Consider the following 17089-nt stretch of genomic DNA (forward strand, 5'->3'; position numbering starts at 1 on the left):
AAAGAGGAGAAGCGGTGTGAGTGCGTTGTGTGTGAGTAAAAAATGCTGCTTCTGCCGACGTCAGCGGCGACGGCGACCGCACAGCCTCAGCGGCAGGACTGAACGACCGTCGACCCTCGAGCGTCCCAGGAAGCCAACTAGCTGTCAGTCCACGTGAAGCCTCCGAGGGGTCAACAACACACTACACACGACCTCATCCAACTCTGATTCAGATCCTTCGGCCAAACACGTCGATTTATAAACTGCTTTACCAACCATTACCTCGCATTCCCCACAATCACTCGAAACGGTTTAACCGATACGCAACCGATACCCAACCGTTACCGTTACCGTTACCGCTTCGTGTCTTGTGAAAGTGCTAAGAAACATAAAAAAGAAAATCCTAAGAAAAAGAAAAAACAAACAAACACTATAGGACAACCACACGCAGGACAATTGGATTACCTACGATCGTGTGTGTCTGTCACTACAATATTTTTTAGTGCCTTTCGCTTTTTTTTTATACTACAAAAACAATTTTTTTTAAACCCAAAAACCACAAAAACATTTAAACTTGTGATGTGTTAAGAGTTCAAAACATAAAACAAAAAACCAAAAACACAAACTATTTTTTTTACACAAAACTCAAGATGTACAACAAAATGCTGTCAATCAGTGAGGATCATGGATTCCGTTCGCTGAGCCGTAAGTTTCCCTTAAAAAAGACCCCCTTAAAAAGTGGATTCCATATATACCAATTAGTGCTATGGTTTACAATCCCAACCTTATAAATCCATATATTGTGTTAAAACTTTGGATATATCGAGTGACCATCCCCAAAAATCTTTATAACACAATGGTAAACAAAGTATCCCAGAATATTTCCCAATAAGCAATTGCCCAGAGGCGTGTATCTTGGTCCGAGATAACCGCAGCATTTCTTGGAACTTCCCAGATATTCGTATAGCAGCTCTTCCTGTTCTGTTCTGGTGCGGTACTTCTTTCCACCATGGTTTTCATGGGTGTCTCTTTAATCATTCGCCGTTGTAGCTCCGTGTTGTCCCCCAAATAGATACAAAAATAAAAAAAAAACCAGGCAAATGTGCGGACAATTTTTGATAAGCGCGTTGTACTGGGAAGAACAACCAGAACAACAATAAGCCAACGCCCGCACCCACAACCGCACACCAACACACACACAGTTAGTGGTATGGGGGGTGCAGAGGGTACAGAGGAGCCAACCTACTTACCTACCTATATGGATCGCAGCTATATTTACATATGTCCGTCGTGGCTGTCGTTGACTTTCGGGAAATAAAACAAACCTCTCTATATCGCCTCTCTGCACCTTGCTCACAATACAAATACAAATATTTTAGCGACAAAAAACAAGAACAAAAAAAAACACCAACGACCTGAAAATGAAAAGTAAAACTTACAAGCCACAAATGTCTTATCAAAAGAAGTGAGCAGGGGACAACAATGGGAACATTTCATTGGCTCTAAGCAAATAGAGCGGGTCTTTTGCCATCGGTCCACCTAAAACTTACATTTCGATTACAAACGGATGTTCAAACAAGGCGCGACATCAAAAGACCAATTGGATTTTAGCTAACCGGAAGTACAGTTATAGTTAACCCAGGGTTAGATGGGTGCTCGAGAAATATTGAAGTGATCTTTTTTTTAAAGAGATAGAATAATAAGTTTGTAAAAAATTATATGATCTATTACAATAAATACATAAAATTATATTTTGTATTAGAGAAAGTAGAGTTTTTCTTAACCTCTGGTTATAATCAAAGAATCAGTATTTATTTTGTATTTTTTAAAAATCTAATTTGTTTTATGTGGCATTAACTGGGCTTTCGTTTCTTTAAATAAACTTCTTGGAAAAGGCTTTACCATTTGTCACTAAATGTATTTCAGTTTTCACCTGGCTATATATAAATATTAATTGCTGTGAATTTGTAAGGCCCTGTTCTTCTTTTTTTTTTCGTAGTCATGCCTTGTACCCATTTCCTTTGGCTTATCAGTCGCCATGTGTGTCCAGCTTTAACACACAGACAGTCGCACACGTGGACTATATGTTAATGCCCGATTCCAGGCCGCGACCATATTTGCATATGGCTCATTCACTCAACCTGGCGGGGTAACTGTGGGTCCGTACCGCCCGTACCGTCCGTACCGTCCGTCTACGGGTCTCTGGTCTCTGGTCTCTGGTCTCCGGTTTACGGTCGGTCGGGGTTCCAGGTTCCATTTGTTTGCTCATTTGTTTGTCCAGATATCCAGTCGCTTACCTTGCCGCCATATGCGGGTGTTATCAGCAGTCAGCGCTAGCTTTTGGCTACCCGCTTCTTCTCCTCGTTTTTTACCCGAAAATACCCCCTGAAACCCTAGGAAAAGGGGGCTCTATTGGGGGACAGTAGGCAAATAAAACCAAATTTTGTATGCTAAAACACTTTGCGAAGGCGACCGGTGTGATAAGGCTTCGGGGCTTCGATACTCGGTATTGTTGCGCCCCCGCACAACAAAAATCATTGTGATTCCACATTCGTTACTATATACCATACCATATATATATATATATCATATTATCATATGCCACACATACCGCTCTGTTTGTTATAGTTTCAGCTGCTAAACACCTTTCCATGTACGAGTATCCGTATCGCTGTGTTATCCACACGTAATTTGTTTAAACAAATTAAGTCGGGGGCCGCTTGACTCCAGTTGATTTTCAGTTTTTCAGCTGCTGACGTCGCTTTGTCACTGTCAGCCAAAAAAAAAATGTTTTTTAAAAACCAACTGCCTGTTGGACACAACATATATGTAGATATATGTATTTACTACTACTTATATTACGCCCCCGCCGACTGTTATCGCCACAAAAAAAAAGAACTTTGAATTTGTTTAACCCTTTTTGTTGTTGTTAAACTTTTAAATGAGCTGGCCAAAAAAACAATACTACAAGGAACGCTTTCAGTGTTGTCTTTAAATATTTACTCAGCATTTTCGGGGCGTTCGTTATTATTATTTCCATGTTGTTTTTTATTTAAACACCCGTCAACGAAGTGGAGCACTTGGAGTCATTATAATTGTATACCCAGTCAGCTGTCTTAGGGTTTCGATTTTGCTGATTGGATTTGGGATTGTAATATTATTTATAATAATAAGATGATTTAATATATGTATATAGTAATTTATATTAAAGTTTTCTTCAAAACTGAAACCAATTGAGAGACCTTAAAGAGGCCTAAGTTTAGCTAAGTTTTCCCCCACCAATAGTTGGTCCAGTTTTTCGTGGCTGACGCCATTTTTCATCGGGATGCCGTGTCCTTCGTCCTTCGTCCTGCGACTGCGAGCACCTAAAAACAGCCGACGAGGACGACCATGTGGCGCTCTCTGCCTGGTTTTTATGGCATACCCACAGATATACCAGCCACCCATAACCTTTGGGCCATAAAACCGAATCCCTCGAATCCTTCGACTCCTGGCATGTGTATGTGTATGTATATATATGCATGTATGTGTGTGTGTGGTAAGGATGGGGGCATAAATTAGCACAATCAACGTATTGTTTTCGCCCTGCCACGCCCCCTACCCTGGACAGTCAATAGCACGAGAACGTTATAAATAACAAAAATACAAGGAGCCGAACGAATTTCATATTTTCTTGTCCTGATAATTTGCGCAAAACTTCTATTAATATGTTAATTCTTAATTGTCCTACTTGGCTAGCCCCCTTTGCGATATAAACACAGAAATATATATATATATATCCTTATAGGGGGATATTAATGGCCGCAGGCTTGCATTAAATGGCCAGGAGTGCTTTGGGCCAAAGTCGCAGCTCGTAAATATTTGACTTAAGCTGCGCGGTTAACAAATCGACGCACTTCAATTTATTTTCTCAGTTCCGGGGGCTGAATTAATTACGCATACATGCAAGAGGGTAAAAGATGCCAATGACATCAGACCAGCTAATAAATTGTGATTTCTACAGGCAGAAAAAATGTAAGACTTTATCGAGAGAGTGAAGAAATGCATACCAAATTAATTGGAAGTTGTGCCAAAATATCCCAGAAATATTATCAATAGAATTATACTACTTTTCTTTATATTGACTATTTGAACTGCTTAAATCGCATTCGATTTGGTCACTGCCCAACGAAAAAGGGTTAATGCAATTTATGACTTTTCGGTCTCGCTAAGCTGGCACTTTTATGAAATCTATTTGGCAAGGACTCTGTTGACACTTGTCAGCCCAACTGACACGTTTGACAGCTTCACACCCTTTCACCTTTTCCTGTTTCCTGTTTTCTGTCCCTCTCCACCCCCCTCTTAGATATTATTAACCCTCTTCAGCTGGCGCAATATTGTGCATCATGCTGTCAATAAGTTTTCCTTTTCATAAACAATCGTAACTTGCAGTCTGTGTCTTTTGCTAATCTCTGAGCAAATATCTAATCTAATCGCTTAGGCAAATATCATAGGGCAACGCCCCCGGGCCATTTGCTCCTATATCTATCTAACCACGCCCCCTTTTTTTTGAGAGAAGACAGCAGGTAAAAGATACCTTTACTTTTACCTGTTTGGCGTATGTTTTCCCATTGTTTTTGGGCCTGGCCAATGGCAAGCCGGCCAATCAATAAATAAAACACTAATAATCAGCTGGAAAATGCCCGAGAAAAAAGGTCAATCGAACATATTTTTTTTGGGTAGGAAAATAGCATACTATTTTATGATAGAAAATAAAAGCGAAAATTGAGCATAGCCCACCCATTCAATCAGCAGAAATTACAGGCGACATCATGTGTGTGGATATATCACCCTCATCCTCGCAGGACAATCAATTGGTAAAAAAAGGAGGAGGACGACCAAAAAAAAGCGTAGCTCCTGGCAGGACAATTGGAAGGGCGGGGAAAAGATATCCCCGCTTAGGGCGCATTAGTTATTGCTTGGACCCGGGCAAACCGCAAATTGCTGTCAATTCGAACTGCCCCCGGAATGGACATAAAAAATACATACCATACCATATATATCCCATATATGAAGAGAGAGAGGACAAGTGGCAAAGCGACAGGGAGTCAATAATTCATAGATCTATTTCCTAATTGACAACTGTGGCGGGGAATGTCCTGTGTAATTGAGGATGATGTCTTTGATTAAAGTCACTCAATTGATGGATAAAAAACAAGGGGCAAAAATGTGTAATAAATAGTTGATAGATAATAAATATATATGAGATTTTTTGGTATGAGAGCATATTTATGCTTTTTCTAGACGATGGGCATGCAAAATAAAGAAAAAAAAGAAAGTTTCGCTTGACCGAAAACTTGTGCATTTTCGATTTCAACTTTTTCCCCCGAGTGTCCTGCGGCGAAAGCAGTGGTGTTCCCTTATTTTATTTTTCCGTTTTCCTGTATTTCTTCTATATTTCTATGGTACCCCCACTACAAACCCACAAAAACCATTCTGGTCAATCAAGTCCTGTCGATGGAATCGAAAACAAAAGTTCAACTGCCTTCGGGGCGCTTAAGTTGTTGGGCTGTTGGGCTGTTCCACATTCACTGGTGTTGCTAATTTCTGGGCCAGATAAGCCATGACAACCGCAGATACTATACGTATGTACGTATGTACATTTATGTGGCAAAAAGCAACCGAATTAATTGCACAGCTACTGGAATTTATGGTCATGCACACACAATCAATCCACCACCAACCGAAAACAGAAAACCGAAAAACCCAAACCGAAATCCTAAATTCAGAACTGGCAACTGGGAATCTCCTTCTCCCACATATGCAAATATACTGAGGCGGTTTTAGGGGGGCGGTTGTTGGGCTATTTTTATTGTTGTATTCCCTGGCATTTTCGGCAAATAAATTAAAGTGCACGGATATTCGGCATTCGCTGGCATATTTGCTTATCTGGGTGAAGGGGGATTTTCCTCCTGCACTGAGAACAATTAATGAAGATGCGCGGCCCTCTATAAATTGCGTGCTGGCGAAAATAAACCGGGGAATATTTATGGACTGCCATGGCTAATGGAGACCCTCTTGTGTATCTTGCAGATTCCGACTCCACAGAGAACGATGCCGTGGCCACACAGGACATCCTCACGTGCGGCGCCTGCCAGAAGGCGTTCGCCCTCTCGGACATTCTCAAGTTCATCCAGCACAAGGTGCTGCAGTGCAACAAGGAGAACTACGGCCAGTGCGCCACCCAGAATCCGCAGATGGATCGCGACGCGGAGGAGGGTCGTCCGCTCAGCCTCGTCAACCGCCGCCCCTCGATCTCCGCCCCCATTTCCGGTCGCAAGTCCGCTCCCGCGTCGGCGGCAGCAGCGGTCGCAGCGGCAGCGGCAGCGGCTGCAGCAGCGGCGGCAGCAGCGGCGGCGGCGGCCAGCAGCACGGCCAGCGGCTCCAGGATACACACACCACCACCGAGTCCGGCGGACCTGCTGGCCGACGGAGCCAGCAGCACGCCCAAGCGGCTAGTAGATGGTGAGTTCTTAAAAATATCTTAAAGATACAAAACAAGCCTCATAGATACAAGCTATAGATTTATTTTTTAATATAGACTACATTTTTAAAGATTTTGTTTAAATATTCTAAATGTATTCAGTGAGTCTAAGAAATATCTTAGGGATCAAATAAAAACAAACCTCATAGATACAACCTATATATTATATCTTAAAAAGTAACTAAATGTATTCAGTTTTATGTATAGATCTTAAACCAGGTATAATATAATATATTTTTTTGTATTTCAAAATAACCGTTTCTTGCCATTTGAATATAAATAATAAAAGCAATAATAAATCTAAAAACAATTTTAAGAATAACATTTTACAAGCATCTAAGATATTTTATATTTACTTTGAATTCTCTCAGTTTCTTAACCCTTTGATCCCCTTGATATGCTAATATCTTAAAAAGTTATAAAAATATTTCTGATTTAGAAATTTACAGTTTTTATCATTCGAATAAAATGAATGAAAACAAAAATATAATAAGAATATTTAGGATAAAACAAAGGTTGACAGCATATGATATAATATATGAAAAGTCCTTAAAAACATGGATAAAATTTTAAAAAATTTTAAATTTACATTTCTTGTCATGATAATAAAACATATAATAACAAAAATAAATATACCAAAAACCAATATTAATATTTAACTCACAGTAAAGGTTAATAGCATTTGTTTAGTTGTAAGACAAGCTGCTTTCTCTCGGTGTATTAATGCCCTGACCCCTTGTTGCCCCCCTAGAAAACGACAATACCACGCCCAAGGACAGCGAGACGGGCGCCACCACCCTCGACTCGAATGCCGCCCCCTCCAGTCCGGCGGCCATCGAGCGCCAGTCCTCCGGCGACAGCAGCTGCGAGATGGAGGAGCAGGATCGGCAGGATCAGCAGGCCAAGGTCAAGCAGGAGCCCTACGAGGAGGAGGGTCTCAACCATCACCATCATCAGCACGATGACCACGACGAGGAGGAGGAGGAGGAGGAGCGGTCGCTGGCCAAGCGGCCCAAAATGGAGCTGGTCGATGCCGAGGCCAATACAGTCCACACAGGTGAGTTGCGTCGCATCGAATCCTTTCTGACCCCCCTCCACCCTGCGATTGCCTCCGCCCATGACACTGCCAATGATGATTTTCCCCATCCTGGCCAAATAACATGGCGCATATTTGGGTGGCAAAATTAAAATTCCCTCCAAAGCAGCAGCAGCAACAGCAACGTTGAATAAAAAATGTGTTTGATGTGATGATCGGGCCGCGGGCCCTCAGCGATAAGCTGCAGCTGCATTAAATCAGGGAAAAAACAAAATACAAAATTCAAAAAAGCAAAAAGCAAAGCAATCTGGGGGGAACCAATGGGCTAAGGAAAAAGTACACAAAAAATAATAATAGTACGGGGATAAAAAGCGCGGACACTGCGGGCTGTGCGAAATGTGGACTTCGTGGATGTGGACATGGACTGCGGACTTCAAAGCGCAGCTCTCAATGCTGATAAACTGCAGTGCCAGTGGCAGTGGCAGTGGCAGCAGGACGAAAAAGGACACTCGGACAGCGCGACAATCGAAGCCCTTTGCCGGCCTTTGACTTTGACATTTCAATGCAATGATGATGATGCTGATGAAAAGCCAAAGACAGCACAGCAAAAACAAAGCAAAAAATACTGGCAGGACTATGGCAACGGTTAAGGGTAACCCCTAAACCCTAACCCCTAACCCCTAACCCATAAACCATAGGACAATAAGGACGGAGCTGCGAAGCTTGGAAGCTGCCCTCGGGGTTAATTTGAATGCCTCAAAAACAGCTAAGGAATGCCAAAGGGGGTGAAAGGCCACTTGACTGGACAAAGGATATCGCACTGGACTTGACACACGCACAAAAGCGAAAATATTTCAAAAAAATATGTATAAATATAAAGGATAATAATTCCCTTGACTTGAACTCCCTAGGAAAGAGGTGTTTTTTTTTATCCAGAGAGGTCAGCACATATAGGTAGCTGAAGGTCGCGTGTCAGCCAGCAAAGCGATTGAAAATTGGTATATCTGAATATATGTATCTGAATACTATACCTAGAAAGATGGTTCGCGGGGGGGAAGAACAGCTAAAAGCTACACGCTACACATACGCCATTTAACCCTTGAACTTTTGCGCTTTTGACACCGAACACAGCGAACGGCGAACAACAAAAGTCACTGACAATAAGGCAAAAAGTTGTTTCACTCTGACAATGCCAACTGACAACTCAACGGAGATGCACACAGATACACAGATATATAGATACACACAGCAGATATAGATACAGATATGTACATCTGGAAATACAGATACAAAGATACATCGCACAGAGCTGCGTTAATTACGCATTGTTCTGCCTGTTTTTTTTTTCGTTCCTGTTTTTTTTTCCGTACTTTATTTTACTGGGCTGTCCAACCTAACTCCTTCCTTTTGGGCCATTGTTGGCCATTTGGTAATTATAAATACGCCATGGCAACCAGTCAGCCAGCCAGCCAGCCAGAATAAAAAGAAAAAGGAGAGTGGCGACAACTGTCAACAAAATGGATATTTGTTGCAAAAATGTAAATGCAACATGTCCTTGCCACAGGACTTTTCACCTGTCAGCGGAAGAGCCGTGTTAATTATCAATTTCGAGGCTCAGCATGTCGCGACCGCAGCGACAATGAAACCCCATCAAGGGTTAAGGGTTAATGCGGGGGCGGCGGCCAGGGGGTTGAGGGCTAAGGGTTAAGGGTCACCGGCACAGGTGCCGGGCGGGGGTTAAGGCTCAGACCGCAATTATTGACTCATGCTGGCACTAAGCCAGCAAAAAAAAAGGAGAGAGTGCAAAAAACACGAGCAACGGTCGAATGGTCGAAATCAATGGCTAATGCCTTTGGCTCATGCAATTCCACGTCCTGCGGAGGATTAGATGTCGCCCCATTGTCCTTTGTCCCTTGCGGAAAAAGCCAGAAAAGGATATACACACACACACACACACACACAGAGAAACACTGGCTTACGGGATGCTGACAGTTGGCGAAGCTGCAACAATTATCCCATTACGCGCACAACCCTTTTATTCCATCGCCACCCGCTGGCCAAATCGCTCATACGCACTGTGAGACGACTGCACTTCCGGGCGGTCAATTTGCCATTTCCGGTGGCAGGACATCCGCTCTTTGTCTCGAGAGAGAGAGGGAGAAATATATATAGAGGGAGAAATATATATAGATAATATTAGGGCAGATTAACCATTCCATAAAATAAAAAATTAAATACTGAAAATTAAGACCTAAATAATCCCTAATTTTTTGCAATAAATAATATTGATAAAGCAGTTGAAAATAAATTTTCAAGCTTGACTTGAACATATTTTGGTTATGTTTATTATTAGTATATTATAGGGAAAAATATGTAGATAATATTAGGGACAAATTTTCAAAATACTAAAAATACTTTAAAATACTACAAAAATGAAATCCATATAGACCCTATTTTTTATTTAAAATAAATAATTTTGAAACAGCAGCTGTAAATAAATTTTCGTGCATGACATGAATATATTTTTGTTATGATTATTCCTCAGCCTAATTAGGCATTTTCTTTATGTAACAAAAAAAAATGTATTTATGAGACCTTTTTCCTATTTTTTTTATTCATCGGTTTAACAGAAAATAATATTTAAATTTATTTTCCGTGTCGGATCTTGCCGCATTCGACAGCTGACAGAATCAGAACGTGCCAAGCCCGCGCCTTTTGTGTTTTACCCGTTCTTCGCCTCTTTTCCTTTTTTTTTATTATCCAAATAATTATTTTGAAGCGCGTGCGCATCGCGAGCTGGGCGATCAAGGATCAGATCAGACAAAAATACATAATGCCTGATGTTTTTCGACAACTTTTACCTCTTTTTTTTGTGGCGATCGCGCAACCCTTTCCGCTGGCAGGACTCAAGGGTTGCTTCTTGTGTTTGCCACCGGGGAATGGGGATGGAGATGAGGATGAGGATGAGGCATTGAAAACGTATTATCTGTCAGATTCATTTGCATTTCCTGTGGCATGCGGGCCAGCGATCCCTGATCCCGGGATCTCGGGATCCTGAACCCATACCCCGCTGCCAAAAGGGTCGCGGTGAAATCATGTTGAACACGACTCACCTTTGACAGCGCCAGGAAGCTGTTTCACTTTTCAAACCCCCCCTCCATCGCCACCTCTGCAACTACAACTTTAATGTGGATTCTCATAAAAAATAAAAAAAGGAAAAGTGTGGTGAATGCGTGTCCTGTCTCGTGCCTTTTCCAATGCCATTCATTTTTATGGATAATTTTCGGGAAATTTTCATTCCGTGCGTTTTAAAGGCGTCATTTAAATGCAGAGTGCGTCCTCATCCCGGGGGTAGTTCGTTCAGTATAGTTTCGATGGCATTAACACCTTGTTGTCCTCGGTGTGGCGACATGTGGCCAGGTCCTTAGCCCTCGCTACTGCGCCTTGGCTTTCAAATTTTATTTATTAGAAAATTTTCGTTTCATTTTTTTTGTGGCGGCGCAAAAAACGAACGAAAGTGTCTTCCTTGCACATTTTTCATAAATTTTCCAATTTTACATCTGTTGCGCGGGGCAGCACATGTGTGGCAGGATATGGGATACAGGACGCAGGACACAGGACGCAGGACATTCGGTGGGTGGTTTTTAGGGATGCCATTTCCGCCATGGCAAATTAACAAATGTCGCGACAAAACCGCAACAAACTAAAGGACACACATGTGCTGTACATATATGTATGTGCTTTGGCATGGGCCAATATCCTTCGCTATATTGGCAATCTCCGTCCTGGGCTTCATGCGTGTCCTGGCGCATTTTGGCATGCCAACCGCGCTGCAAAATCAATAAATAAATAAATACTGGCTAGGATCCGCCCCCTACCTCATCCCTCTTTTCGAGCCACCGCAAAATGCTCATTAATAATTAATAACGAAATTGCCAGGCAACCTGAATTTACACACGACCAAAATTCTAGCTAAGCGGGTAATGCAATTTAAAGAGATTGCTAGGAAAGAAGCAAACTTAAAGGTTTAACTTTGCCAAGTTAATTAAAAGTATTTATTTATTAAAGATAAGGAAAAAGGAAAATATAAGGTGTTTTATTATAATATGAAACATATTTGTGAGTTATTTTAAAGGGTTAAATATGCTTTTTAGGACTACAGGTTACATTGTATAATTAGTTTTTTTAGGAATTTAGAACTAGGATTATTATTTTCCCATTTCCATTTCCATCTTAATTATAATACACTTTTTAATATAGTATTTTCCTTATTTTTCTGGTGTACTAAACGAATTATCTCTTTACATTATCTTTCAGAACCCAGCAACTACACGTGCTCCACGTGCAAAACCCGCTACACCTCCGCCTGGCGCCTCATCCAGCATGTCCAGCACTCGCACGGCGTTAAGATCTACGTGGAGAGTCCTGGAGGAGGTGGCGGAGGAGCCACCCTAACGGTGGCCACGCCCGCCGCCCTCAACAGCAGTGCTCTGGCTTTGGCGGCCGCCGCCGCAGCAGCCGCTTCCGCTTCCGGTTTGGCGAGTCCACAGCCAGCAGTTAGCCCCAATCCCAATTCGAATCCGCATACCAATACCGCATCCCAATCGGCGGGCAAGAGGAGCAGTCCGGTGGCAGCCGGATCGGCCATTCTGTCCAACAACTCGGTTAGCTCCACTTGCTCCAATTCGTTGGTCAACACCAGCGGTGGCAGCATCAGCAACACCAGCAGCATTGGCTCACCGCAGCAGCAGCAGCAGCAGCAACAGTTGCAGCTGCAACAGCAGCAGCAGGCACAACAGCAACAGCAGCGTGTGCAGCAGCAACAGCGAGAGAATCTGGCCTCCGCCATGGCCGCCGGCATGCGTCATCATCCGCTGCTGCCGCCGCCGGAGGCGATGCACGCCAATCCCTTCCAGCTGCTGCGGATGCCACTGCCGCCGGCGTTGGCCCAGGCCGGAAATGTAGTTCCTACGGTGGCGCCGCTCTTTGGACGCCCCTCGCCCGCCGATCACTACCGCATGGAGCAGCTGGTCAGCGAGCAGTTCCGTCACCATGGCTTCAATCTGGCCGCCGCCGCTGCCGCTGCCCAGGCTCAGTTCAATGCCAATGGACAGGTGGTTCCCGGTTCGGTAGAGCCACGTCCCCCATCCTCCAGCAGCTCAGGCAGCCAGAGGGGATCGGTGCCACCGGCAGCATTGCCGCCACCATCGCTCAGCTCCCAGCAGCAACAGCAGCAGCAACAGCAACAGCAGCAATCCGTGCAGCAGCAGCAACAAAGTGCACAGCAGCAACAGCAGCAGAGTGTGCAGCAGGCGCAACAACAGCAGCAGCAGCAGCAGATCACACCTGGTCTGGTGGGCGGAGCAGGTGGCTCCCTGAAGTTGGAACCCCAGCAGATGGATTTTTACTCGCAGCGATTGCGTCAGCTTGCGGGCACAACAAGCCCTGGAGCTGGCAGCACTGTTAACTCGAGCTCGCCGAGTCCACGACAGAAGCAATCGCCGCATTTCGCGAGCCCCTCGCCCTCGCAGCAGCAACAGCAGCAGCAGCAACAACAGTTGCAACAGCAGCAGCAACAGCAACTGGCAGCCATCCCGCGACCCCATTCCCTAACTCCACCCGAGAAACTGGGTGATGGCAGCTCGGAGAACGGCAGCCTGGGCCTAATCCTGGCCAGTACTCCGCGTTCGGCCAGCACGCCACCCTCAAAGACCGCCGATGTGCTGCTCCAGGAGCCGGCCAATTGCTATGCCTGCAGCTACTGCGACAAGAAGTTCCGCTTCGAGAACAACCTGATCATCCACCAGAGGACCCACACCGGCGAGAAGCCCTACAAGTGCACTGCCTGCGACTTCGAGTGCTCGCACATCCAGAAGCTGATGAAGCACATGCGGGTGCATCGCAGTCCGGCGGATGAGCAGGACAACCAGGATAACCAGGACGATGGCAGCAATGCCGATTCGCTGGAAACCAATGAGGCGGACAACGATGAGGATCCCAATCCCGATGAGTCCGAGGAGGAGTTGGGCGATGGTGACAATGATCCGGATGGTGATGGCGATCTGGATGGCGAGGATGAAGACGAGGATGAGCTGGAGGAGTGCGAGGACATGGACTACAAGGCGGAGGACCTGAGTGTAAGCAATCGCATCGATGGCAAGAGCCAGAGTCCCAAGACGACGAGCTCGGGAGCCACCTCGCTGGTGGGTGAGCTGATGGACAAGTTCGGTCTGTCGAACATTGCCCAGTACAGTGAGGCCTACAAGCAGGCGCTGCAGGAGTCTGGACGCAAAGAGGCAGCCGCTGCCGCCGCCGCCGCAGCTGCAGCTGCGGACAACAACAATCGCGGAGCGGGTGCTCCATTGAGTGACAAGCTGAACGGTCTGCCGGTGGCTGCACTGCGTCTGCGAGATGAGTTCGCCAAGAACTGCAACATGTTCCAGCAGCCGCAGGATGGCGGAGCACCCTCGCAGGTCCCCCTATTCAATCCCTTTCCCAATCCCTTCGAGCTGAGCAAGCGCATGAAGATGGACGGTGGCGATTGGTGGGGCATGTCGCAGGCCCTGCACCGAAATGAGGCCCTCTTCGAGAACCTCAAGCTGAAGCCACTGGGCCTGGGCGGTGCCAACTCGCTGATCCAGGGACCGCTGCTCAAGAAGGAGAGCCGCCAGCGCAACGACACCTGCGAGTTCTGCGGCAAGGTGTTCAAGAACTGCTCCAACCTGACCGTTCATCGGCGGAGTCACACCGGCGAGAAGCCGTACAAGTGCGAGCTGTGCTCCTACGCCTGCGCCCAGAGCTCCAAGCTGACGCGGCACATGAAGACGCACGGGCGGACCGGGAAGGATGTGTACCGCTGCCGCTTTTGTGACATGCCCTTCAGCGTGCCCTCGACGCTGGAGAAGCATATGCGCAAGTGTGTGGTCAATCAGGGCAAGGCGGCGGCGGCTGCCAATGCGGTGGCCGCTGCTCAGGCGGCCCAGGCTGCCGCCCAGCACATTCAGGCCGCCGCCCAGCAGGCGCAAGCGGTACAGGCTCAGGCGGTCCAGGCCCAGGCGGCCCAGCAGTCGGCGGCAGCAGCGCAGCAGCAGCAGCAGCAACTGTCGCCCATGGGCGTTGTTGGCTATCCGCCGCAGTTCGTTGGCGGTCATAACCTCTCACTGCCTGGCAGCGTGAGCGGGGACAACGACTCCAATGCCTCCTCCAGCATGACCGGCGTCCATCCCATTTCGCTGAAGGAGGAGGCATGACTTTTCAGTGGTTTTCCCGTGCCGCTGGCGCCACCACCGCCACTGCAGCAGCAGCAGCATCATCATTCGCAGCAGTCGCCGCAGCAGCAGACCAGTCGCAGTCGCATTATGTCGCGCATCTTCTAAAGGTGTTGAAAAGATCTTAAAACAAGAACCCCCCCCGAACCAAGCCCCCTGTAAATATGACTTTTTTGAAAAAAGCCCCCATCCAGCTCCTTCCAGGCGACGAAAAAAAAACACGACCAGAGGCATTTAATACCAAAGCAATAACCGTTATGTAATATAATTTTAAAGATTCGAACCTTTTTTTTTCTTAAACTAAAACTAAAGAACTAAAACGTAAACGAAAACAAAAACCCACACAGAACACACATTTTTTCCAACAATTTTTTTTCGTGCTTGTAATTTATATATATATAAATAAATAGTATATAAATATATATACGTAAATGTAATAATATAATCGCTTTAGTGAGTAATTGTGTGGACACACATTTTCCAGTGTATTTTCTAGGACCTAAGTAAGACAAACAGAAAGAAAAGGATTTGTATAAATTGAATGGAGGAAACCTACTACAACTAAAAGTAAACGAAAAAAAATATGAAAAAATTCTGCTCCCAGCGAGCCACAAAAATAAGCAAAATTATACTCTAAACTTAAACGCATTACTATATGAATATTATCGATATGGGCGAGTGAATGAAAATTTTTTTCATCGATGTACATTTTTTAGTAAATCTAGATCCCTAGCACTAAAGACGAACACTTGTAAAAATCCTAACTCTAATTCTAATTATGATTATCGTATATGTATTCGTTCCCCTTTGATTTACCCTTGATTTATTTCCTTTCCACCTTCCCCTTCTCGTTTTTTTTTTGCCTAGAAATAATTCTATTATTAAATGTAATTTAAATGAGAAAAACGAAAAATAATCAAATTTTTTTACATACATAAATAAATATAAATGTAAAACACAAATTTTTTTTAAACAATTTTAGTCTAAGCTGAGAAGGAAAATCATGCATAAAAAAATTGAGGCAGAAGGCAAATTGAGAGAAGGCGAAGATGCAAATTTGTACGTAAAACTTCAAGTGAAATATAAGAAATATAAGGAAGCAATTAACGAGAAAAAATACCGAAACAACAACAAACAAACAAACAAAAACGACAAAAAACTAGATTTAGAAGACTGAAGAACTGAGAACGAAAATTGTTTTCTTGCTACAAAACAAAAAACAAAAAAAAAATGAAAATAAAAAGACAGAAGGACGAAAAGGACGATAGAGAGCTGGAAAACGGACAATGAAAAGGAAGGATGGAGTTGAAAGGACACGAGAGAGTGCATTTTTTTATGAATTGTTTTTTTGCTGTTGATTTTCGTTATTTGATTGAAACTAAAACAAAAGATTGAGATCCAAAATTTTAATTAATATTTAATTGTTTGTTTTTGTAGTGAAAATACCCTTTTTGTGAGCGAAAATTCAAAGGCGCAAAATTAGTTTAAACCTTGTTTTGTTTCGAGTCCCCCCAAAAATCCCACCTGGAAATCCCCCTAACAAGGCAGTTATATCCGTAATTGCCTTTTTACGGGCGATTTCCTCCGTTTTTATCGACGAAGTTTACCGTACATAATTTATGGAATTCGACATGTACTAAATTTAAGAATGAGGTTTTAATATGCATTATGTTTCACATATATAGAACATATATATAAAGCGAAAACTGAATAAACAAAAATCCATGAAAATTAAAAAAAAACCCACACACGAGTTATGTTTTATTTGGCAATTTTTTTTTTTTTGGTTAACCCATTGACAACATTGATTTCTTCCACAAAAAGCAGAGCAGAGGCGAAACGGCAACCGAAACGAAACGAAGCAAACTAAAACTATCATTAAATCTTAGAAAAATAATTGTAGCTATTAAAAAAAAAGAAAACTTTATACTAAAAACGATTCAAAAACCAGGACATTGTCTCATTTGGCCGAGAGCAATTGCAAAGAAGGGCGAATTAAGAACGAAAACCGAAAAACAAAACGAATGGAAAAAGCAAAAAAAAAATATTTTTCAAATGTGTGTAATTTTTTGAAAGTAACAATAACGAAAATACGAAAAAGGAAACCAAAAAAACCACAAATTTAAAAATTAATAATTAAAAGATAGTTGTCTGTGTTACGAAAATACAAAAATATAAAAATACAATTGAAAAACTGTAAGCAAACGAGCGGTTTTTATTTGCTATAAAAATATACGATTTTTATAGCAGAGCGGCGGCACCTAGAGGACAGCCCAAAAGTAG

General features: G+C 43.7%; 1 protein-coding gene across 1 annotated transcript; it reads left to right on the top strand.

Annotated features, from left to right (window-relative positions):
- The first annotated feature begins 48 nt into the window (after positions 1-48).
- On the top strand, positions 49-16512 carry Cph (BCL11 transcription factor chronophage). The gene is made up of 4 exons (XM_036821176.3): positions 49-684; positions 6052-6483; positions 7254-7559; positions 11856-16512. The coding sequence occupies exons 1-4, from the start codon at positions 630-632 to the stop codon at positions 14786-14788; spliced, it is 3726 nt and encodes a 1241-aa protein (XP_036677071.2). The 5' UTR covers positions 49-629; the 3' UTR covers positions 14789-16512.
- The last annotated feature ends 577 nt before the right edge of the window (positions 16513-17089 follow it).

This window comes from Drosophila suzukii, chromosome X (assembly GCF_043229965.1).
Source record: "Drosophila suzukii chromosome X, CBGP_Dsuzu_IsoJpt1.0, whole genome shotgun sequence".
NCBI classification, from domain to species: Eukaryota; Metazoa; Arthropoda; class Insecta; order Diptera; family Drosophilidae; genus Drosophila; species Drosophila suzukii.